We start from the raw sequence: 26,213 nt of genomic DNA, 5'->3' as shown, positions 1-26,213 counted from the left end.
TGCTCAGAAGACATTAGAGATGGTGGTGGATTTTAGGAGGAACGCAGTCCCACTCCCTCCCATCACACTGGGAGACGTCGCGGTGGCCCCCGTCGAGTCATGCCGCTTCCTGGGCATGACAGTCAGCCGGGATCTGAAGTGGGGCCTTAACAGTGAGGCCCTCCTGAAGAAGGCCCAGATGAGGATGTTCTTCCTTCGACAGTTGAAAAAATTCAGGCTGCCAAGGAATATGATGGTCCAGTTTTACACCGCCATCATAGAGTCCATCCTTACCCACTCCATCATCACCTGGTTCCTTGCTGCAGCTGCCAGGGACCTCACCAAGCTGCAGCGGGTCATTCATTCAGCAGAGAGGGTGATTGGCTGTCCCCTGCCCTCCCTCAAGTCCCTGCACGACACAAGGGCCCTAAGAAGGGCAAGGAAGATCATGGCTGACCCCTCCCACCCTGGCCACGGCCTCTTCACTCCGCTGCCGTCGGGAAGAAGGCTGCGTCTTGTGAAGACTGTAAAGTCCCAACACAGACAAAGCTTCTTCCCGTCGGCTGCCAGGCTTGTGAACAGCTCTGGCCCCCCTTTCCCTCTCCCCCTCCCCCTAAGCAATAATGAACACAAACTGCACCTGCACTTTATAATTTAAACTGTCCATTGCAGTTGTTGTGTTTTCACTGTCCTGTCCTGTCCTGCACTTATTAATTTATGTGAAAAGAAATGAACACACACACATCACCACTGAACGTTCCAATTATGTTTAAACATAAAATGGCAAATAAATTAATCTTGAATCTGTAGCGGACCCTTTGTTTCAATGAAAGAAGCGAAGATATTCGTATAGGGCGCTAAACTTTCATTGTCTGACATAGCACCATGAAAACTATGAAAAGGAAATACAGAAAAGAAAGAAAAGGAGATCAGATTAAAAAAACATGAGTGAAACATTTCATTAAAAATTTCATAATACAGATCCAAACCATCAATACACTTCTCCCCATTCAATAAAAATTAAGATACATTTATTATTAGATAGTGTTCACAATCATCGTTAAAACCCAATCAAAGCCTATCAAATAGTGTGGGCGGCATCCTTCAAAATAAAACTAATCCAGACATCTTGAGGATAAAAGGTAAAAGCCCAAAACTGAGGTCCACATACCTCGTTCCTCTTTACCAAGGGAGCTAGTCTCTTATAATGCTGAAGGTGCTGAAGGTGCTGAAGGTGCTGAAGGTGCTGAAGGTGCTGAAGGTGTGGTCTGGTCTAGGAACCATCTGCCTCCCAATAACGATTGCAGCAACCTTATCATCAGATAATACATATGTACATAGTCCAGGGAACTTCGAACCACAAACAATTCAAACAAAGGAGACTCTCCTCCCTTTTCTACCTCGCTGCATCAACACAAGACTGGCCACTAGGTGGCAGTCACAGGTCAGTACTGGAACTGGCCTTGGACAGGCACTTGAGTAGGAGAACAGGGGGAGTCCCCACAGACAGAACAGAGGAAGCAACCAGAGATGGACTAGTACTCCACCCCAGTACTCGAGTCAGAGTACAAATACTACTGGTCAACATTTACTCTGTTACAAGTAAAAGTAGCTCAGTCCACATGTTACTCCAGTAAGAGTAAAAGAGTACTTGCTTTTAAAGGTACTTAAGTATCCAAAAGAAGTAAGAGTAAGAGTACATTTCTTATTGTTCACATCAATGAATGACTCTAATAGTTTGTAAATGAATGTAAGGAGCTTTTAACTCTTGTTAGTGAGAATGAACTCTTTGCTGCTCAGCTGCACTGATGTGCTGCTTTTAGGGGTTAGGGTTTCCTTCACAGACAAACACAGCTGGTGTCCAATAGGATTTTAGAAAAAGACCTGAAAGTAACCAGTACTTTTCAGCCTTCCTACTAATTAACTCCAGTAAACGTAAAAAATATTTGTCTTGGAAATGTATTCAAGTAAGAGTAATAAGTACCAAAGAAATCTAATACTCACGTAAAGTAGAAATCCTCTGGATATGTACTTAAGTACAGTACTCAAGTAAATTTACTCCGTTACTGTCCACCACTGGAAGCAACTCACTGTAATTCACAGTCACACTTACTGTAAAGTAGCACTATCGCAAATTCCAATACTTTGTTCGGCCACTAGATGGAGCCAGTGGTGCAGCGTATGAGATATAAACATCCTCGTCCTCTTTACATATAATAAAAATAATATTAGACAAAGTAACCCAAGTAAATGTAAAATGCCGTTTTTACAATTGATGATTCCATTCATTAAAGGGAAAAAAAGCTATCCAAACCTACCTGGCCCTATGTGGAAAAGTAATTGCCCCCTTGTTAAATCATGAACATACTGTGATAAATCAAATTCTTTTGAAAGTGGAGTTTAATTTCACTGTCCACACCCCCAGGCCTGATCACTGCCAGACCTGTTGAATCAAGTTGAGTGAGGTAAAGGAGGCTAAAAGATCTCAAACAGCAACACATCATGCAAAGAAAAGATGAAAAAAACAAAATCATTGACATCTATCAGTCTGGGAAGTGTTACAAAGCCATTTCTAAAGCTTTGGGACTTTAGCTTTGGGTTCTATTGGAGCAATTTATTGATCCAACAGGTCTGGCAGTGATCAGGTCTGGGTCAGTTTTCCAAAAAAATTGAATTGTCACAGTAAGTTCATGATGTAATAAATTACTTTTTCTTTTAACTTTGGTTATCTTTATCTAATATTAAAATTTGTTTGATGATCTTAAACATTTAAGTATGACAAATACCTATACAAAAAAGTAAGGAATCCGGGAGAAGGCAAATCCTTTTTTACAACAGAACATAGGTTACCATGGTGATTTTCCATAGCAACAAGTCTTCATTTAATCTTGCTTTACTCACAGGAGGAAACAACAGAACCACTGGACTGATGAGATTATTTATTAACAGAAATTTGCAGATTTTATGAATATATGTGTATATGTACAGCATTTAGTTATGATGATGGCATAATGTATTTGAGTTTAAACTCTATTATTTGTGGATTAGGAGCTCAGGATTTAAATAGTTTACAAATATAAACCTGTGTCTCCTTTAGGAAAAGGGTTAACTACTGTAGGTAAGTGACTAAGTGAGGTCAGATGAGATTTGCAATTTGAAAAGTATGATAGCCTACTATAATAAGATAGTGTAAAACATGTATAAAGTATATAACTGTAAATAGCAAAGAAATACTAATTGAAATAGGCACTTATACTGCAATACTATGATTCAACAACAGAAGTAACACTGCAAATGAAAATACAGCAAAAATACTGAAATGAAAATACAGTAAATGACAATTCAGTAAAATACAGTAAATGAAATACTGTAAAAAAGAATACTTTGAAAATACTGTAAATGAAGATTATGTAAAAATACTGAAAATGTTTTACCCTAGAGGGGTGAGGAACCACATAACTTCATTGAATTGACCTTGATTTGCAATATATATATTGGAATATATGGAAGGAACCTTGAATATATTGAATGAAACTCTGAATATATTGAATGAAACCCTGAATATATGGAATGAACCTTGAATATATTGAATTAACCTTGAATATATTGAATGAAACTCTGAATATATTGAATGAAACTCTGAATATATTGAATGAAACTTGAATATATTAAATTAACCTTGAAAATATTGAATGAAACTCTAAATATGTTGAATGAAACTTGAATATATTGAATGAACCTTGAATATATTGAATTAACCTTGAATATATTGAATGAAACTCTGAATATATTGAATGAAACTCTGAATATATTGAATGAAACTCTGAATATATTGAATGAAACTCTGAATATGTTGAATGGAACTCTGAATATATTGAATGAAACTCTGAATATATTGAATGAAACTCTGAATATATTGAATGATACCCTGAATATATTGACTGAACCTCGATCATATTGAATGAAACTCTGAATATATTGAATTAACCTTGAATATATTGAATGAAACTCTGAATATATTGAATGAAACTCTGAATATGTTGAATGGAACTCTGAATGTATTGAATGAAACTCTGAATATATTGAATGGAACTTGAATATATTGAATTAACCTTGAATATATTGAATGAAACTCTGAATATATTGAATTAAACTCTGAATATATTGAATGATACCCTGAATATATTGAATGAACCTTGAACATATTGAATTAAACTCTGAATATATTGAATGATACCCTGAATATATTGAATGAACCTTGAACATATTGAATGAAACTCTGAATATATTGAATTAACCTTGAATATATTGAATGAAACTCTGAATATATTGAATGAAACTCTGAATATGTTGAATGAAACTCTGAATATATTGAATGAAACTCTGAATATATTGAATGAACCTTGAATATATTGAATGAAACTCTGAATATATTGAATGAAACTTGAATATATTGAATGAACCTTGAATATATTGAATGAAACTCTGAATATATTGAATGAACCTTGAATATATTGAATGAAACTCTGAATATATTGAATGAAACTCTGAAAATATTGAATGAAACTTGAATATATTGAATTAACCTTGAATATATTGAATGAAACTCTGAATATATTGAATTAACCTTGAATATATTGAATGAAACCCTTAGTTTCCTGAATGGCATTATATCTTTATATAAAATAAAAAATAAAAGTTTTGAAAAAAAGTGACAAGAAATGACGTCTTGTGGTATTCTCCTGTATCTCTCTAGGGTTTCTGTGAGCGCCCTATAAAGGGTTGAGGTGAAGCAGAACAGAGAGCGTTTGATAACCATAAACACTGAACGAGAAGATATGAAGTCATCAGCCGTTAACACACATAACTGTATCAATATGTTTGATCAATGACATCAGTCACCACGGTGATGTCAGAGGGAGGGGCCTCGTCCTCGATGGCGCCCGCAGCCTGGAACAGGAAGTAGAGTTCAGACAAGACAGAGAAGAAAAGAAGTAACAGTGTTACTGTGCCTTCACATGTGCTTGTGACTAATTACATGCTGATTTTCAATTATGTTCACGCTCTGTGCTCTTTTCTGTATTTAATGACTACGCAAAACCTCCAATAGGCCAGCGAGGCATGCTTTAAACTCTTAAAGCAGCTTTGTGGCTCCTTTAAATGACCAGCACAATCGAACTTTGACGTCAGTCACGTGAAAAGCGTCTAAAAATATTTTGCTGCTTCAGAAGCTGTCTTGTCTGAGCGCTTCCTCGGGAGACTTTGCCTCTTTGGAAGCTTTTGGTGTGAACGCACAGTTACAGAGATAGTTGAGTTTTTCTGAAGTGAGGTTCAAACTGCCCTCTTTAGTAAACTGTAACACCTGCAGCAGACAGCTCTCTGATCTGCCCCTGTTAGCCTACACAGGGGCATTTCTACCTCATATAACCCCACTTAAAAGGAACTGAACTGGCCCTTTACCATAATATACCAGTCATTATCTGTGACGTGACCACAGAGCAACTATGATGAAATCAGTGTGGTTTTCCTCTCTGAGTGATGGTGTGAAACAAACTTCCCTGCTGTGTAGCGTTCACTCTTTGAAACATTTTATCTGTTGGTTAGTTGAGTTTTCAACTAGATGCTGAACAGGTATGAACCTGTAGTGATGGTTGGATTTGTGAAGAGAGACTCACCTGCAGCATCACTGGTCTTCCTGCTCAGCTGCTCTGCTGCTGCAGACACACGTCCTGAACAACAACAACAACAACAACAACAACAACAACAACAACAACAACAACAGTCATGAACTGTCCGGTCTTCTCCAGACACAGGAGCTGCTCAGCATGTCCTGTCCTGTCCTGGGGTTCATTTACCTTTTGATGATGATGACCATTACCGTGACGATGAGCACGGTGTGCACAGCGATCAGCAGCAGGCGGCCGATGGTCAGGACACCGACTGTGGGACGAGGACAGACGGAGGCTGTGAGACAGAGGGGCGTCAGTTTACCATATGACCATATATGAAAAACACAGAATATACAATATATGTCCAAAAGACTTTGTCCTGTTGTCACAATGTGAACGAGGGAAGATCTGATGAGGGCCCAGGTTTAGATGGGGAAACTGTCACTGTCAGCTGCTGCTCCAAACAGACACGTTACAAACTTTAATTTGAAGGGACAGATTAGATGTTGATTTTGTTAACAGTGACCTAATTGCACCCAAACATCAAGCATATATCGGGTGCTGTCTTATCCGGTACAATCCACCACCCCCCCCACCCCCCGAAGCTACATTGTTGCGAGTTGGCTCACACTGCACACTGTTTCCACTGCAACGTTTTTTCGTCATTCTTCATTAGGATATTGTTAAGTTAATTTTGTGGTGGGGACAATATTGTTGTTGACAAAAAGTGGTGGGGACATGTCCCCAACGTAAATGACACCAGGAAGTAGAAGAACAGACAGAGACTGACCTGTGTGTGCAGCCTCCACCTGCAGCAGGTACGCTGCAGAGCGGGACCTCAGGTCTCTCTTCAGAGCACAGCTGTAGTTCCCAGAATCCTGTGCGGTCAGAGGGCCGAGCTGGAGGACGGGGCCAGACTCTGAGAGGACGAGGTCATCTTTGAACCAGGTGAAGTTCAGCTGGTGGATGGTGCAGATGGAGGAGAAGCAGAGCAGAGAGACAGAGTCTCCCTCTCTCTGTGTCTCTCCACTGGAGCTGCTCACCCTCGGTTTGACTGTCCCTGAAATTCATTCAACACTTTACATCAGCTCATTGATATTAATGATTCATGTCAGTGTCAGAATGAAGTCATTGATTCTCTCACCAACAACTGTGACTCTCACTCCGTCTTGTCCAGTGTAGTGTGCTCTGCTATCATCAGCTTCCATCCTGAAGCGAAACCTTCCCTCATCTTTCTCCTGTACGTCTGTGATCTGTAAAGTGCAGTTTCCCTCCTTGTCTCCCAGGTAACTGTAGCGACGGTCGATGGGGTTGTTGGTCCGTGACAGACTGTCGAACACAGACGCAGTCTCACCTTGACAAATGTTATGATCTGTGCACCAGACGACTCTGGTGATCTTCACTGGTTCTCCGTTCCTCTCAGACTGAGGAGTGAAGGAGCAGGGGAGGGTGACAGTCGATCCTCTAACAGCACAGACAGGAGATGAATAGTTCACACTCTGACCCACAGCACCTGCACACACACACACACACACACACACACACACTGTGAGACTGCTGCAGAACTGTTCTCTGATCAGTCTCTGAGTTGTTCTCAGAGATGAAGGTGCAGAAAGTGACTTTAAGTTTCTTTGTTCAGTTAAACATCAACTAAACCAGAGACAACAATATGACAAAAATGAGGAACAAAAAGTCACTTCATTGGTTTGAACTGAGACATCTGGAAACAAGTTGAATCAGGGCTGTACGGTGTAACATAATGTTGCACGTGCTATTAAAAAAATGTCCATATCATGAATTAATTTGCTAAGTAGCGTGCGTGCCACAGCTCTGCGAGTTGTTTGTGTGTTTAGAGTTCTGTATTGTCCCTCAAGGGGAATTTTTTTTTTCTTTTTCTTCCCCTCGAGGGGAAATTTGGTGTGAAGTGTGAAGGGCAACAATACAAGACGCCGATCATAACAATAACAACAGTCACAGTTGGAATAACCATCATGATTAAATTGTGTTAAATGGATAAAATCATGCTGTTCATAAAAGAGAATGACAGACCAGCTTGAGGACCTCGACTTCGCGGATGATATTGCACTTCTCTCACATACACACCAACAGATGCAGGAAAAGTCCCAGCTGCTGGAAATAACTGCAGCTAAACTCGGACTCAAAATAAATGGACCAAAAACTAAAATCATGCGGATTAACTCCAAAAACACAAATCCCATAACCATCACGGGCCAGGCCCTGGAAGAGGTCGATAAATTCACTTACCTTGGAAGTGTAATTGCAGTGGATGGTGGGACAGAGGAGGATGTGAAGGCAAGAATAGGGAAAGCTAGAACAACATTCAACATTCTAAATAGAGTCTGGAAAAACAAAAACATCTCCCTGAAGACCAAACTCAGAATCTTTAACTCCAACGTTAAGACAGTATTGCTGTATGGTTCCGAAACCTGGAAGACCACCACTCACATTGTCAATAAACTGCAGACTTTCCTAAACCGTTGCTTAAGACGCATCCTCGGCATCTTCTGGCCAAACAAAATCAGTAACATCAACCTATGGGAACGCACCAAACAACTGGACTGGTGATGGAGACAGACTGTCTCAACTTATCACTTCCCCTTTTCATTTTTTCATTTTTCAGGAAGTATTGATTGATATCTTGGTGGTTCTGCTACATCATTGCGTTGCAGCATCATTGCGTCCATCCTTCTGTACTGTGCAACCTGCTATTTCCCCATGCTGCCCCTCAATAACAAACAGAAACTTCTCAGAGTCACTCACACACACTCAAAATGTATTGGCTTTCCAACTCCCAGTCTGCCACCCCTCTAATGGTTTACATCATTTCATCATTTCACAGAACTGCAAAAACTCAAAATCTTTCCAAGAATATTTGTCTTATTTCTTGTCAAAATGTCTAATTTCTAGTCAAAACTAATCTATTTCCACTTAAAATAAGACTTGTCACCTAAAAATTTACTTGTTTTTAGATAATTTGCACTTGTTTAAAAAAAAAAAATACACTTGAAATAAGTAGAAAAATCAAAATCAAAGTTTTTTGTGCTTGTAATAGTCGTATTTTTCTACTTATTTCAAGTGAAAATCTGCTTGAAAGAAGTAAAAAAAAAAAAGTGTCTAAAACAAGCTGCTTTTTTATGTGATGAGTTTTATTTTAAGTAGAATGAGATTTGTTTTGACTAGAAATGACATTTTGACAAGAAATTAGACAAATATTCTTGGTAAGATTTTGAGTTTTTGCAGTGAGGTTTCAACGCAAATCTCAAAATAGCAAAAATCACATAAGACTTTCTCACCCTAACCTTACCATTGGTTACAATCAGACATGACTACCTTTCCCTATCCTTAAAGCGGAACTATGCAGGATTTGGGCTGTAATTATTGTGGCTCAGAGTCACTGTGATGGTTGAGTGACCTGTTATGAAGTGAATGGGGTCTAGGCCAATGCGCTCACCCCGGGCGCATGGCGTCTGTCCGACTTCCCATTTGTCCGACTTCCCATTTCTCCGACCATACATTTCTTAATTTTTGAGTCCATTAGTCCGACTCTCTATTTCTCCGACGACCCAACACTTCGACTTCTCATTTCTCCGACCATACATTTCTATATTTTTACGTCCATTAATGCGACCTCCCATTTCCCCGACTTAAGTATGCCCGGTGTTACGACTCCCAGTAATTACGACAGTGTATTAGACCGACAAATCGGGCCCAGAAGCAGGACTTTGATATCAACTTAATCTCCTGTATTTTGACGGCGCCACAGTGTAGCCTAGTCTAGGCGCGTGGGTCCTGCTCTTGTTCCTTTTATGTGTATATATATTTTCGCCTGGTTAAATAAAGGTTAAATAAAATAAAATATATGTATGTGCACAGTGCGATACAGTCAGCGCCACTGTCACTGTGCCTCTGCAACAATGAGTATTTCTGTCACACGGTGCTAGAGGATTGATTAAAACAAACAATAAGATTGTAATATGGGCTGGGCTGCACCTATAGTGCAGGCGGAGGGGCGGGCAGAGACTCTCTCTCTCTCGGGCAGTGACACGCTGTCATTGATTCATATTTCAGCACTGAGACAGCGGACAGCGCGCGATTGGTCGTACCGTAGGCTACACCTTAAAATAAATGTCTCCAGAACCCCCCCCACACACACACACACACACACACAAACACACACACACACACACACACACACACACACAAACAGCGCAGATGCTGTGACCCCCGAACTGACTAAGCCCTGATCTTCATGGCCCATGAACGTTGATAGAAGGAAAAAATAGAAAGAAAGGAGTTATCTGAGTGGTTAATTGTCATATCCACTAGGACCATGTTTTTTCTTCTTTTTAAATAGGATCTGTGAATATAATTTCCTCATTTATTGATGCAGTCATTTGGGCACTAAATGATCAGTAAAACAAGATGCCTCGAGTCCATATTTATGTTTCTTCAGTAGGCTACCTGGCTGATATCAGACTTGCCCACATCTGTGTTATTACAGTAACACTGGTGCACGTTGTGCGCAAATGATGCGCTGAGATCCGGGAGCTGTCCATGGTCTATAGCATAAATATTTATCAGTTGCGTCTGCACACGAGACACGTGTGTGTCATGTCAACGGGCTCTACAAACATATCATATGCCACGTAATGGGACTTATGGCTCATTTTTAATCAATAATAGCCTATACTGCACAACTGAAAATATTGTAGCAACTCCACAGTAATGTTCTTGTTATGATTAAGTTGTGTGATTTCTGACTGACTGTGAATGTGTAGGGCACGGGCAGGTAGGGTGGTTGGATGAGAAACTGAGGGGCCAGAGTGAGGAAGACAGCTGCGTCTGTGTGTAGGTGAGTGAGGGAGGAGGAGCAGAGGAGGGAAGGGAGAGCAGTCATAAGTTAGGGTTATGTTGTTGTAGACAGTAACGTCGGGTTGGACGCTACAGTATCAATAAAAACATGAGTTTAACATAAGCCTCAGACGTAAAATAGCCGCGGAGCGAGCCAGCTTCCTTTCGGCCCCGTTAACCGATTGTCGCCAGATGCGCCAGAGCGCGCACCTCTGTGCCAGGCTCGCGCTCTGGGCGATTTGTGTTTTTCATCTTAACAGAGCGCGCCAGAAATTAATACACACATTCACATGATACACATACCCACAGACACACAGCTGAGGGGCCGAGGCGCAGCACGGAGAAATGCGCATCTGGTGCCGCCCCCCGTGTGTGTGTGTGTGTGTGTGTGTGTGTGTGTGTGTGTGTGTGTGGCATGCACTTCAACCAAGGGGTAAAAGAGTGACATGGGAGAGCAGAGCAGCAAAAACATTTACCACTGCTCCAATAAATGACACAAACAGTAACGCCGGTGTCGGAATTCTGGATGGTCGAATTTAGCCCTGGTCGGAATACAGAGATTATTTTGGTCGGAGCAATGGGCAGTCGGACCAATGGGCCTATAAAAGTCGGATTAATGGGTAGTCGGAGAGGTGGGCCGTCGGATTTTGGGGCCGTCGGACTGACGTATGCTCCCCGCTCACCCCCCCCACTGGCTGAAAACCGCACTTGCAAGATCAGTCGTCCGTCTCGGTGTTACAAATCTTGTCAATGGATAGAAGTATCGCGAGAAACTGCCTTACGGCAGTACGAGATAAGAGCGCACATGACGTCATGCATGTCACGAATCGTGATTGGTTTGAGTTCGGAAAGTCGGAGGAAACCATGGAAACATGAAATGTTTACTGATGAAGTTCAGCTTGTGGCTAACGGGGAGCTAATGCTAACACAGATACACACACCATGGGTCTTTATAAGATCATCATGACACACACACACACACACACACACACACACACACACCTTCGCGTTTTGGAACCTTTATTCCTGTGTGTGTATGTCTGTGTCTTTGTGCCTGTGTGTGGCTGTATTAGCGTTAGCTCCGTGTTAGCGTTAGCTCCGCGTTAGCATAGCGTTAGCTCGGTGTTAGCGTTAGCTCGGTGTTAGCAGGGCTTAGCAAACAGCAGTAAACACAAGCACGTGTAGGGGGGGTGGAGGAGGTGGCGGCGGCGAGTTTTTTTTTTTCACGACAGTGACATGTGCCTCCCAGAACTGTGGGGGAGCTCCGGAGAGGGAAAAAAAGAGAAACCAACGAAGGAGCGAGCTATTTCCGGCCGACTTACATTGTTCTGCTTTAACATTGGTTACATGTTGATATCTTTACTTCATTTTTAACTCATACATGACTTTATATGGTCATCTTCTCTAGGTGCTAGGTACATTTCACATCATTGCACTCCTCCTATTGCCAAACTGCACTTCCTCTTTTATATGCTAATGTATGAGACACAAGGTCATACATGTCTCAATTTAGTCTTGTTAATGCTATTACCATTTTGATTATAGTTGAGTATAGTCCTGCGATCTCAGTCTCACAACAACTGTGAATGAAAATACAGTAAAAAAATAAAAAATAAAATAAAACTTGATGTAAAAATACAGAAAATGTCATCATCAACTGTTTACATAGATAACTGTATCAATATGTTTGATCAATGACATCGGTCAGGCTCCAGAGCAGATGTGTCAATGATGTCAGATGAAGAGGCCTTGAAGAGGTGCCCGCAGCCTGGAACAGGAAGTAGATGGTGTGTGAAACGAACTATCACTTCCCTGCTGTGTGGTGCTCACTCTGAGACCATATTTAATCTGTTAGTTAAGTTGAATGACAACAAGATGATGAAAAGTTATGGACTTTATTTAAAGAGGACCTATTATTATATTTTATTTTTATTATTTTGTTTTATTTTGTTGTTTTTCATTTATTTAATTCTGTAATTTATTGTATCATGTTTTGATTGTCATGTATGAGTGTCTGGACCCCAGGAAGAATAGTCCTTACCAAGGTGAGGACTAATGGGGATCCATAATAAAACTCAACTAAACTATTATTCTACTTTTCCAGCTTTTAAAATGTTGGACACTTGTTCTAAAGTGGTTCTCAAAATTCTACATCAAGGACCCCTAATTTGACACAAATTAGCAGCCGCACTACCCCGCTAGTTTCAACCTCAGCCCGCCTGGTGTGTGTGTACGTGTACCAGAGACTGGTGTGCGTGTGTGTGTGTGCAGCCACAGAGACGGGAAACTCCAGCACCCCAGAGCTGGGAGCGCGCCGTCGCCGTCACTCCTGTCGCCGACAACACGGTAGTTTGCATAAAAGAAACGTAACAAGAAGGAAATTGATATTTAACTGGAGCTCACGGGACCGTACGGGACCTGTAACACAGTGACAGCGCCGCGGAGAGTGACGCCACGGACAGTCAGAACCGATCTGAGTGTTTGGAGCTGTTCAGACTGAGACGCATCTGTCCAAATGCGATCTGAAACTACCTCCTGGAGGTGGTTTCGATCCGTTTTGCAAAAATCGGATTTCATGTGATTTGAGACTGTTCAGACTTAAAAAGAGCCATCCAGTTCCAATCTGGATGGGCTAAAAATCGGATTTTGGCTGGCAGTCTGAACGCGGCCTAAGTGATTTATTATACCTTTGGAGGAGTTTGGGGGGCCAAAAAGACCACTTCTGTCTTCCCATCATTTAATTGGAGATAGTCATTTACCAACCATAGTTTGACGTCTTGGAGGCAGTCAAGAATGGACTCCAAGGTGGAGTTGTTGCTATGACCAGGTTCGAGTGGAAGATATAACTGTGTATCATCGGCGTAGCAAGATATTGCGCTTTTGGAGAATGGAGCCTAAAGGAAGCAAGTATAGGGCGAATAGGATGGGGCCTAAGATGGAACCCTGGGGTATGCCGCATGTGATTGGAGCAGATGAGGAGTAGAGATTACCGATGTTAACAGAAAAGGATCGGTTAGAAAGGTAGGAGGCAAACCACTGGAGAGCGCTGCCTTGGATACCGACCTGGTGCTCAAGCCGATTCAGCAAGAGGGAGTGGTCAACAGTGTCGAAGGCAGAGTTGAGGTCTAAGAGTATTAATAAGGCGGGTTTACCAGAGTCGAGGGAGAGCAGCAGGTCGTTCGTGACCTTTAGCAGTGCTGACTCTGTACTATGCCGTGCCCTGAAACCTGACTGAAATTTGTCCATGATGTTATTTTTATCTAAGAAGGACAGAAGCTGGGAGTAAACAATTTTTTCCATGACCTTGGATAGAAACGGGAGTTTTGAGATTGGCCGAAAATTATTTAGAACAGCAGGATCTAAGTTTGGTTTTTTGATAATTGGCTGAACAACTGCGTGTTTTAAGTATGATGGAACAGAACCATTAGCCAGGCTACTATTGAAGAGGAGTGACACTGTGGGACCCAGAGTGTTAAAAACTTCCCTCAGCAGTTTCGTGGGAACGTCTGTGGTACAGGTAGTTGGCCTAGTATGGGAGACAATGTCGACAATCTGAGAGAGGGACACAGGCTCAAACCTGGTGAGAAGTTGGCCGAACTGCCGATGAGGCAAGGGGGAGCAGGAGTCGGCCGGACCACGAACTGCCTCTCCACAGGCAGGGGATATGGAGGCTGCAGCCCAGCCGGGGAACTTGAAGGCTGCGGCCCAGCCGGAACAGCAGGTTTGCCTGCCAGCTTGCTTTGGCTGCTGGCGGCGGCGAGAGGAGACTCCTCTTCTGGGTCTTGGGGAGTTGGAGGCAGACGACTCACTCTTGGCAGTCCATTCTGCCAGTAAAGCAAGATACTCAACAAAAGTGATCATTCGGTCCAGTGGGTCCTTCTTTGGTCGGTTCATTCTGTCAGGTTTGGTAGGAATGCAGGACCCAAATGCAGACTTTTAAAGAACACAGGCTTTATGTTACCTTGGCGTGACACAGGAACAAAGGAAACACCATGGAACGTGAAAAAATGACAATGAACCAACGAGGACAAAGGGAGACACTGGGGTTAAATACATGAGGGACATTAGGTAATCAAGGGTAGGGAGCACACAGGAAGACAGGACAAGGACTTCAAACTAAAACAGGAACCTAACAGGAAACAAAAGACACAGATCATGACACATAGGAAAACGTAGAACTTCAAAATAAAACAGGAACTAAACTAAACAGGGACTGAACTCAACACAAAGAAACAGACACAGGGACACAGACCATGACACTGGGCACTTTTAGTAGGAAGCTGACATTATATCTAACCGTACGATGATGATATGAGATGTGGTGGAATTTAGCGTTTACCATTCAGAGAGGTCCAACATGTTATGGATGAACTCAACATTCGGAGCATCCTAAATTAATTAGTAGCTGAACTAGTAAACAAGCCAATTTCTGTACCTTTTAGTTACACAACTTCCTTGAATGTGAGAGCAGGCTTGTCATTGAGTCCAAAAGTATTTCAGAGGGAGCCGACGCTGTGTTGTTGTTGGAGTTTTTTATTGATTGAAACGTTCAATAGTGCTTCACTGGGGTCCAATATCACATTAAAAGCTCATAATAGGTCCTCTTTAACAGTGTGAGGGTCATTAAAGTGTCTCTACGTCCTGCTTCAGCTGCTCTGTCTCCCATGAACCTGCAGTGTAACCTCCTCCACGCTCTCTCCTGCTTCTCCACCAATCAGCAGCCACGGTGTGAGAGACTCACCTGCAGCATCACTGGTCTTCCTGCTCAGCTGCTGCTGCTGCTGCTGCAGACACATGTCCTGAACAACAACAACAACAGTTGGTGAGTTGGGGTCATTCCTATGTTCCCACAGCCTTATGTTCCCACACTTCTAACTCCGCGGAGAGTGACGCCACGGACAGTCAGAACCGATCTGAGTGTTTGGAGCTGTTCAGACTGAGACGCATCTGTCCAAATGCGATCTGAAACTACCTCCTGGAGGTGGTTTCGATCCGTTTTGCAAAAATCGGATTTCATGTGATTTGAGACTGTTCAGACTTAAAAAGAGCCATCCAGTTCCAATCTGGATGGGCTAAAAATCGGATTTTGGCTGGCAGTCTGAACGCGGCCTAAGTGATTTATTATACCTTTGGAGGAGTTTGGGGGGCCAAAAAGACCACTTCTGTCTTCCCATCATTTAATTGGAGATAGTCATTTACCAACCATAGTTTGACGTCTTGGAGGCAGTCAAGAATGGACTCCAAGGTGGAGTTGTTGCTATGACCAGGTTCGAGTGGAAGATATAACTGTGTATCATCGGCGTAGCAAGATATTGCGCTTTTGGAGAATGGAGCCTAAAGGAAGCAAGTATAGGGCGAATAGGATGGGGCCTAAGATGGAACCCTGGGGTATGCCGCATGTGATTGGAGCAGATGAGGAGTAGAGATTACCGATGTTAACAGAAAAGGATCGGTTAGAAAGGTAGGAGGCAAACCACTGGAGAGCGCTGCCTTGGATACCGACCTGGTGCTCAAGCCGATTCAGCAAGAGGGAGTGGTCAACAGTGTCGAAGGCAGAGTTGAGGTCTAAGAGTATTAATAAGGCGGGTTTACCAGAGTCGAGGGAGAGCAGCAGGTCGTTCGTGACCTTTAGCAGTGCTGACTCTGTACTATGCCGTGCCCTGAAACCTGACTGAAATTTGTCCATGATGTTATTTTTATCTAAGAAGGACAGAAGCTGGGAGTAAACAATTTTTTCCATGACCTTGGATAGAAACGGGAGTTTTGAGATTGGCCGAAAATTATTTAGAACAGCAGGATCTAAGTTTGGTTTTTTGATAATTGGCTGAACAACTGCGTGTTTGAAGCGTGATGGAACAGAACCATTAGCCAGGCTACTATTGAAGAGGAGTGACACTGTGGGACCCAGAGTGTTAAAAACTTCCCTCAGCAGTTTCGTGGGAACGTCTGTGGTACAGGTAGTCGGCCTAGTATGGGAGACAATGTCGACAATCTGAGAGAGGGACACAGGCTCAAACCTGGTGAGAAGTTGGCCGAACTGCCGATGAGGCAAGGGGGAGCAGGAGTCGGCCGGACCACGAACTGCCTCTCCACAGGCAGGGGATATGGAGGCTGCAGCCCAGCCGGGGAACTTGAAGGCTGCGGCCCAGCCGGAATAGCAGGTTTGCCTGCCAGCTTGCTTTGGCTGCTGGCGGCGGCGAGAGGAGACTCCTCTTCTGGGTCTTGGGGAGTTGGAGGCAGACGACTCACTCTTGGCAGTCCATTCTGCCAGTAAAGCAAGATACTCAACAAAAGTGATCATTCGGTCCACTGGGTCCTTCTTTGGTCGGTTCATTCTGTCAGGTTTGGTAGGAATGCAGGACCCAAACATGAAAAAATGACAATGAACCGACGAGGACAAAGGGAGACACTGGGGTTAAATACATGAGGGACATTAGGTAATCAAGGGTAGGGAGCACACAGGAAGACAGGACAAGGACTTCAAACTAAAACAGGAACCTAACAGGAAACGAAAGACACAGATCATGACACATAGGAAAACGTAGAACTTCAAAATAAAACAGGAACTAAACTAAACAGGGACTGAACTCAACACAAAGAAACAGACACAGGGACACAGACACTAGGCACTTTTAGTAGGAAGCTGACATTGTATCTAACCGTACGATGATGATATGAGATGTGGTGGAATTTAGCGTTTACCATTCAGAGAGGTCCAACATGTTATGGATGAACTCGACATTTGGAGCAGCCTAAATTAATTAGTAGCTGAACTAGTAAACAAGCCAATTTCTGTACCTTTTGGTTACACAACTTCCTTGAATGTAAGAGCAGGCTTGTCATTGAGTCCAAAAGTATTTCAGTGTTGTTGTTGGAGTTTTTTATTGATTGAAACGTTCAATAGTGCTTCACTGGGGTCCAATATCACATTAAAAGCTCCTGAAAAGAGCGTAATATGTCCTCTTTAACTGTGTGAGGGTCATTAAAGTGTCTCTACATCCTGCTTCAGCTGCTCTCTCGCACATGAACCTGCAGTGTAACCTCCTCCACGCTCTCTCCTGCTTCTCCACCAATCAGCAGCCACGGTGTGAGAGACTCACCTGCAGCATCACTGGTCTTCCTGCTCAGCTGCTGCTGCTGCTGCTGCTGCAGACACACGTCCTGAACAACAACAACAACAGTTGGTGAGTTGGGGCCATTCCTATGTTCCCACAGCCTTATGTTCCCACATTTCTAACTTTTGTTGTCACTGAAAATTAGGCCCTATGTTCCCTCAGCCCTTTGGTCCCACCATTGGTTGGGTTTAGGCAATGAAGAAAAGAGTTGGTTAAGTTTAGTAAAAAGACCCGGTAGAGGCTAGACAGGCCAGATAGATAGAGTCCAGATAGGTAGAGAGAGTCCAGAGGGAACATAGGGCCTAATTTTGAGAAAAATCTTAGAATTGTGGGAACATAGGCATGGACCTGGTGGGTTACAGTGATGAACTGCTCAGCATGTCCTGTCCTGTCCTTCATTTACCTTTTGATGATGATGACTGTTACCGTGACGATGAGCACAGCGATCAGCAGCAGGCGGCCGATGGTCAGGACACCGACTGTGGGACGAGGACAGACGGAGGCTGTGAGACGGAGGGGACAGGAACAGGAAGTAGAAAACCAGACACAAACTCACCTGTGTGTGCAGCCTCCACCTGCAGCCGGTACGCTGCAGAGCGGGACCTCAGGTCTCTCTTCAAAGCACAGCTGTAGTTCCCAGAATCCTTTGCGGTCAGAGGGCCGAGCTGGAGGACAGGGCCAGACTCTGGGTGGATGAGGTCATCTTTGAACCAGGTGAAGTTCAGCTGGTGGATGGTGCAGGAGGAGGAGGAGCAGAGCAGAGTCACATTGTCTCCCTCTCTCTGTTTCTCTCCACTGGAGCTGCTCACCAACAGTTGAACTGTCTCTGAAATTCATTCAACACTTTACTTCAGATCAATAATAACCACTATAGCCATAGCAGCAGGTTCATCACCTTTAATTATCGGTGCATGGAGATGAGCGGTCCAGGTCCCCTGTCCCTCATCAAACTCATCAAATACACAATCCAACAACTCCACAACGCTCTGATGGACAAGTTGTGACCTGCACATTCACCACGCTATGAGATAATCATGTAACATTATGTAACATTACGACACATGAAGCAAATACTCTGAACTACTTTCTCTTTTGAAATCCCTCCGCCCAGCAGCCGTGTCTGGAATGTAGTTCCGGCTGCATTTCCCTCTAAAACAACTCTGTGTGGTAACGTTGTGTTATTATCTCATAGCGTGGTGAATGTGCAGGTCACAACTTGTCCACCAGAGCGTTGTGGAGTTGTTGGATTGCCAATCGGCCAATCGGAGGGTTTAAGTCAAAATCGCTGAACTACGCAGAGAATGGATCTTGTTGAACAGGTGATCGTGCATGTTTGTTTGATCATCGGGAAACTGATAAGAGCTCTCACTGCTTTTTCTTTTCCCTTATCAAAATAAGTTTGATGAGGGAAAAACGAAAGTACCATGCACCTCTGTTGCGTTAGCTTAGCAGCCTCGTGTCTCTGCTCCGCCGTTCTAAAAACAGCTTGCACCGTCAATGAAAGCTAACGAACCTATACTGCTATGAATATAGGGATGGCCCAATTTGACAAAATGTTGACCTATCCCTTTAATGCTTCATGTCAGTGTCAGAATGAGGTCATTGATTCTCTCACCAACAACTTTAACATTCACTCCTTCTGGTCCAGTGTAGTTAGTCTAGTACGAAGAGGGGGGTATCATGCACCCCCCGGAAATATACTTCTAACCAGTGTTTCTAGATTGGAAAAAATGTGTAGAAAATGATGAGCTATGTTAAAAAGTTGTCAGAATGTCCCGTGTATCATTTTTATGCAAATTAGTGCCGCCCTTATCGAAAAAACCTAATTTCACTATATCTCAGCCAATATTGCAGATATCTGAACAAATAAGGTGTCTAGACCCATGTTTTGGGGGTCAGAGATCACAATAAAACTATTCATAAAGTGATCACATGTTGGTGGCATGCTAGTAAGCAAACCTAACCCTTTTACCAATTACAAGACGCCAATATTGGAGATACCAAATAAGGTGTCTAGACAGAGGTTGTTGTGTGTTTAACCAAGGTTTATTTGGATCAAACATCATAATAGAACTCTTGTTGATGTGACCACTCTTCTCTTTCCCATGCCAGATAAACAGTCAAGTAAATGGTTCTCCACTATGCATCACTCATCATCGTTTTCACTGAAATCTTCAAAGTTAAACTCATCCTCTCCTTCCTCTTTCTCCTCCTCTTCCTGTTCATGCTCTCCAGTGTCATGGGGATCAACCAGTGAAGTTGGTAGGATAGGATCACAGGACCACACCGGTTTCAACACTCCTTCATCAGTCTTCATCCATCCCTGCCCCTCATCATAGGGTTTTGGTTTTTCCAGAATAGGTTCATCAGCTCGCTTGGCGACACGGTAGTTCACACGTCAGGCATGTGGCTTCAGAGCAGAGTGGCACGGAGGAAGGTGAGCCAGGTCAACCTTAGACTTGCAAGTGAGTTTCCTGTCCTCCCCCACCATGTTGCGTAGCAACTTGGCACGGACAACATCCACTGAAGACTCACAACTCTGTCCAGACATCAGACTGGTGAATTGCTCCAACTGCCTCAGCACCTCAGGCTTGACACTCTAGCAGTCACTGAGTTGACTGAATACGTGAAATCGGGGATTCTTCTTCAAGGGCCCCACCTTCCGGGGCGTCGAGTGGCGCAGTGGGTTAAGCAGGCGCCCCATATATTGAGGCTATAGTCCTCGTGCAGGCGGCCCTGGTTTGAATCCCACATCTGACGGCCCTTTCCTGCGTGTCATTCCCCCTCTCTCTGCCTCCCTATTTCCTGTCTCTCTCAACTGTACTGTCAAATAAAGGCATGAAAAAGCCAAAAATATATACATGGCAGTGGTACAGTCTTCACCACTGAACACATAGAACCCAAGAAGAGTGGTGCGGTGGTCTTCTCCCAGGGATTCTGCAAGCTCAGAGATGTTGAGAAGCTTCCTGGATCTTCACACTGTAGGGGTCTGATGAAGTCAGCTGTAGCAGCCTTGCCCACAGCTTCTGCTCGTACTGTAACACGTCCATCTCAACATCAGTGGGGACAGGTGCATTGGAAGCCAGGCAGTAGTAGTACTGCAGAATCCCTGGGAGAAGACCACCGCACCACTCTTCTTGGGTTCTATGTGTTCTGTGGAGAAGACTGTACCAGTGCCATCAAAGGGAGAAGGAAGGTGGGGCCCTTGAAGAAGAATCACAGGTTTCACGTATTCAGTCAACTCAGTGACTGCTAGAGTGTCAAGCCTGAGGTGCTGAGGCAGTTGGAGCAATTCACCAGTCTGATGTCTGGACAGAGTTGTGAGTCTTCAGTGGATGTTGTCCGTGCCAAGTTGCTCCGCAACATGGTGGGGGAGGACAAGAAACTCACTTACAAGTCTAAGGTTGACCTGGTTCGCCTTCCTCCGTGCCACTCTGCTCTGAAGCCACATGCCTGACGTGTGAACTACCGTGTCGCCAAGCGAGCTGATGAACCTATTCTGGAAAAACCAAAACCCTATGATGAGGGGCAGGGATGGATGAAGACTGATGAAGGAGTGTTGAAACCGGTGTGGTCCTGTGGTCCTATCCTACCAACTTCACTGGTTGATCCCCATGACACTTGAGAGCATGAACAGGAAGAGGAGGAGAAAGAGGAAGGAGAGGATGAGTTTAACTTTGAAGATTTCAGTGAAAACGATGATGAGTGATGCATAGTGGAGAACCATTTACTTGACTGTTTATCTGGCATGGGAAAGAGAAGAGTGGTCACATCAACAAGAGTTCTATTATGATGTTTGATCCAAATAAACCTTGGTTAAACACACAACAACCTCTGTCTAGACACCTTATTTGGTATCTCCAATATTGGCGTCTTGTAATTGGTAAAAGGGTTAGGTTTGCTTACAAGCATGCCACCAACATGTGATCACTTTATGAATAGTTTTATTGTGATCTCTGACCCCCAAAACATGGGTCTAGACACCTTATTTGTTCAGATATCTGCAATATTGGCTGAGATATAGTGAAATTAGGTTTTTTCGATAATGGCGGCACTAATTTGCATAAAAATGATACATGGGACATTCTGACAACTTTTTAACATAGCTCATCATTTTCTACACATTTTTTCCAATCTAGAAACACTGGTTAGAAGTATATTTCCGGGGGGTGCATGATACCCCCCTCTTCGTACTAGACTAAGTGTGCTCTGCTATCATTAGCTTCCATCCTGAAGTAAAACCTTCCCTCGTCTTTCTCCTGTACGTCTGTGATCTGTTAAGTGCAGTTTCCCTCCTTGTCTCCCAGGTAACTGTAGCGACGGTCGATGGGCCTGTTGGTCCGTGACTCACTGTCGAACACAGACGGAGTCACACGGTGACAAATAGGATGATCTATGCACCAGACGACTCTGATGATGTTCACTGAGACCGGTTCTCCGTTCCTCTCAGACTGAGGAGTGAAGGAGCAGGGGAGGGTGACAGTCGATCCTCTAACACCACAGACAGGACTTGAATAGTTCACACTCTGACCCACAGCACCTGCACCCACAGACACACACACACAGAAAGTGACTTTTATTTAAACCAGAGGCAACAACACAAAAATGAGGAACACAACGTTACCAGACAGAGTTGTTTTAGAGGTAAATTCATGCAAAACCACTGATGCACGTTGCCTTCAGGGACAGTTTTTCATCATCAGTCTCTGTATTTCCCTCTACAACAACTCTGTGTGGTAACGTTGTGTTATTATCTCATAGCGTGGTGAATGTGCAGCTCACAACTTGTCCACCAGAGCGTTGTGGAGTTGTTGGATTGTGTATTCGATGAGTTTGATGAGGGAAACCAAGAAATCCCATAATGAGCCTCCGTAGCGTAGCTCTGAGCAGCTCACGGCTCTGCTCCGCCGTTCTACAAACAGCTTGCACCGACAATTAAAGGTAACAAACCTACTGCTATGACTATAGGGATTATGGTGATGGGCCAATTTGCCAAAATGTTGAACTATCCCTTTACTGTAATGTTTTTTGGTTCTTTTTTCAAATGTTCTCTGTTAATGTGACAGGAAACTGAAACAGACTTCACTTCAGGAGAATCAATCAATCAATCAATCAATCAATCAATCAATCAATCAATCAATCAATCAATCAATCAATCAATCAATCAATCAATCAATCAATCAATCAATCAATCAATCAATCAATCAATAATTATGCACACACAAACACACAAGAGGACCTACCAGCCAGCAGCAGCATGAAGCTGCAAATCTTCAAAGTGGTCCTCATGGTGGTGAGTGGACTGAGCGGTGACACAGCTGGTGATGGAGACACTTACTGTCAAACTGGGACGGTGCGTTCACGGTCTTTCTGTCTACTATCACTTCCTCTTTTCATTTTTCAAGAAGTATTCCTTTTGTACCTTGGTGTAAAATGAGTCAGATTCTCCTGTGTTGTCACCTGTCGACTGTGTGTGTGACATCAAACAGCTTCTGGTTCTGTGTAGTAGTAAAGTATAAACCTTTATTTTACCAGGCAAGAATTGCTAAGAATACATTCTTAATAAGGCAATGGCCTGGTAGGAGGTGAAAGACCTCCTAAGGGCAAGGGAGAGGGGGAGTATAACATTAAAATATAGACAATAAAAGCACATACAACAACAGTGACACAAAAGAATAGAGACAATAAGCCAACATAATGCAATGACCACAAAATGACAGTTAATTTGACGCACAGTGTCAGTCACTACGTTTACATCACACTTGAAAAAAACAAATTATTGCCTTAGTCTACCTTACCTAATTTGATTGGAAACCGTTTTTCTTCTTAATTAGAGTTAAACTGGACCATGCATGTGCACATGCTCCACAACAGATAAAATGACACAAAGTAGAACCCGGCCTGAACCAGGCAAAGACATTTTAAAAAGCACTGATTGAGGACATTTCATTCATGTAGGCTGAAACCCGGTCGGCAACTGAAGTTGAGAACTCTAAGTTATTTATTTCCATTTTTTTTATTCTGTGACAGAAAAGTCAACAGAAAGGAGTCCGTATTAACTCACTGACCCGATGCATATCCACGCCCATTTTGAGGAGGACACTGTCAGTTATTTGATCTTCTCTGTTGCATGTAAACTGGCACAAGGACAGAAGTCCGACAGGACGCTCAAATGGAGCTGAGCATTTAGCTGAGCATGTAAACACACTGAGCGATGTAAACGTGAGAGCGCTCCCCAGGCAAAGTCAACACAGGACTGTTTAGGTTGTAAAAATGTCCTAATTGAGGTAGTTTCCAGTAAACTCTGGACTATCTCCCTTCAGCACACTTGGATTGCAGTGGACGAGCAGTGTGGAGGAATATTAAATGGTTGTTGTGTAGTTTTATGGACTTAGTTTTTGTGTCGGGCCCTATTATTACTCTCATATAAAGTTCTGGTTGGACTAGGAACCGGCCTCCCGGGTCTCCAGATGACCTTTGAGGAATAAAAACCTACTCCAGAGTATTCATCAGCATGAGGGGGAGTCGATAATGACTGAATCTCATTTTTTTGTGAACTATTCCTTTAAGGGAGTTCTTCCTCAGTGGATGTGAGGGTCAAAGGTCAGAGGACGTTCTTATGATGTCATGTAAAGCCCCCTCATGTAAACCGCCCTGCCTGCACTGCAAAAACTCTAAATCTTTCCAAGAATATTTGTCTTATTTCTTGTCAAAATGTCTCATTTCAAGTCAAAACTAATCTCTTTCCACTTAAAATAAGACTCATCACCTGAAACTTATCTTGATTTTAGATCATTTTCACTTATTTCAAACTAATTTTCACTTGAAATAAGTAGAAAAATCTGCCAGTGAAAGCAAGTTTTTTGTGCTTGTAATAAGAAAGAAAAATTTGCTCCACTATCAGATTTTTCTACTTATTTCAAATGAAAATCTGCTTGAAAGAAGTAAAAAGTGTCTAAAAACAAGCTGCTTTTTATGTATAACTATGTATAAATATATTTTAGGTATAATGAGATTTGTTTTGACTAGAAATAAGACAAATATTCTTGGTAAGATATTGAGTTTTTGCAGTGTGTGTCACCTGGTGGTCAGGTGAAACGTCTTCAGGTCTCTGCAGTGAAAACATCAGCGTCTTCGAGGGCCTCTCGTCCAATCAGAGGGCTTCGCGCCTCGCTGCCGCCCCCCCCCCTGAGTGGCGTTCAAGGACTCGTGGTTCCACCAGCGTGCACAGAGGAGGATGGAGAAGAGGGCGGGGGGGAGGTGGGAGGGGGGGGGGTGCAGGTGTCCTCCTCATGCTGACTCAGCAGGTCTGCAGGTTTATAAACCGGGGCAGAGACGCTCGGCCCGTCACCACGGAGACGATGGCTCGGCTGCTCGGCATCACCTGCATCCTGCTCTGCTGCCTGGAGCTGCTGCACGGCAAAGCCTCAGGTAAGCAGCTACCTGTGTGTGTGTGTGTGTGTGTGTGTGTGTGTGTCTGTGTGTGTGTGTGTGTGTGTGAGTGTGAGCTCTGTGCTTCTTACTGTAGATGTAGAGTTTAATGTAAACAGGAAGTTTCTGACTCTAAGAGGAAGCAGAGTGTTGCTGGTCGGGACTATTTTCAGCGGCGGATGGATCCACATGAATCAGTGTCTCTGTTTGTTTCAGAGAATCTCTTCTTTATATTTAAAGGGACATTGTGTAACTTCTCCTGTTATCTATTCACGAAAATTGATTATTTTGTTCAAAAGTACATTTTTCATTCATTAATTAATAATTAATTAAGAGCTGTCGGCTCAGGTCGAGGTGGCGTCTGTGAAAAGTCACCGCGGTAACGCAGTGAGGAGGAACGGAGCGTTACACTGATGCTGCATTCACCTGCAGTCGGGCAGACGGCCGTCGCCAACAAACCAGATGTCATTTTAGTCACAGAAGTCCAGAGAAAGACGGTAAAACAATACCACATCGCCATGACAACATATTGTCACGTGTATTGTGTTGCCTCGTGCTGACGGACCACTTGTTTACATAGAGGCTTGTTTATGCCGTTACGTGCAGCGGCTGTCGTCCGTCTGCCATCTAACCGATTTCACGTGAATGCAGCATGAAAAATACGACTGAGTTGCTTGCGATATACAACCACAACACTAGATGGGAGTAATTCCTACACAATGTACCTTTAAATTTAAATATGATATCGTATAATCTGTGTGACTACAAACTGAACAGTGTCCGACTGTGACGCTGCAGTTCATCACCTGTTGTCTTGTCTGTATGCAACATCTATGTCACGTCTGTTGCTCACCCTGAGGTTTCTCCTGGTTTTCCCTGTTAAAAGGGTTTTCTATGGAGTTTTTCCTCAGTAGATGTGAGGGTCTAAGGACAGAGGATGTTGTTATGATGCCATCTAATATGTCAAGCCATTTTAACATTTAAAAGCCAGACTGGATATGTGTTGCAGATCTGTAATTCAGTTTTGTCTAGTCAAAAAGAACATTTCAGATATCTGCAACTACTGTACATTCTTCCTATCCACAATTGTCATTTCAGATCCACAACTACATTCTTCCTAGGACAAATGACGTAACTTTTGCCATTC

At 43.2% G+C, this 26,213-nt stretch overlaps 2 protein-coding genes across 2 annotated transcripts in view; one reads left to right on the top strand and one right to left on the bottom strand.

Annotated features, from left to right (window-relative positions):
• Window positions 1-4,674: 4,674 nt before the first annotated feature.
• Window positions 4,675-14,514, bottom strand: LOC146959758 (uncharacterized). Its single transcript, XM_085772935.1, has 7 exons — window positions 14,482-14,514; window positions 14,098-14,344; window positions 6,793-7,161; window positions 6,439-6,708; window positions 5,835-5,919; window positions 5,655-5,708; window positions 4,675-4,929 (listed from the first exon to the last, which is right to left on the bottom strand). Exons 1-6 carry the CDS (start codon window positions 14,512-14,514, stop codon window positions 5,663-5,665), a joined length of 1,050 nt encoding a protein of 349 aa, XP_085629061.1. The 3' UTR covers window positions 4,675-4,929; window positions 5,655-5,662.
• A 10,482-nt stretch (window positions 14,515-24,996) lies between these two features.
• Window positions 24,997-26,213, top strand: part of LOC146959757 (thyroglobulin-like) — a 46,233-nt gene continuing 45,016 nt past the window's right edge. The window contains exon 1 of the mRNA XM_085772934.1: window positions 24,997-25,066. Within this exon, the coding sequence (XP_085629060.1) occupies window positions 24,997-25,066 (70 nt within the window). The remainder of the gene's footprint in view (window positions 25,067-26,213) is intronic.

The sequence above is a fragment of the Trachurus japonicus genome, unplaced genomic scaffold (genome assembly GCF_045865225.1).
Source record: "Trachurus japonicus isolate A0001 unplaced genomic scaffold, Traja_1.0 AP031100.1".
Lineage (NCBI taxonomy): Eukaryota > Metazoa > Chordata > Actinopteri > Carangiformes > Carangidae > Trachurus > Trachurus japonicus.
Note: the sequence above shows the minus strand (reverse complement) of the source record. Positions and strands in the feature narration are given on the sequence as shown.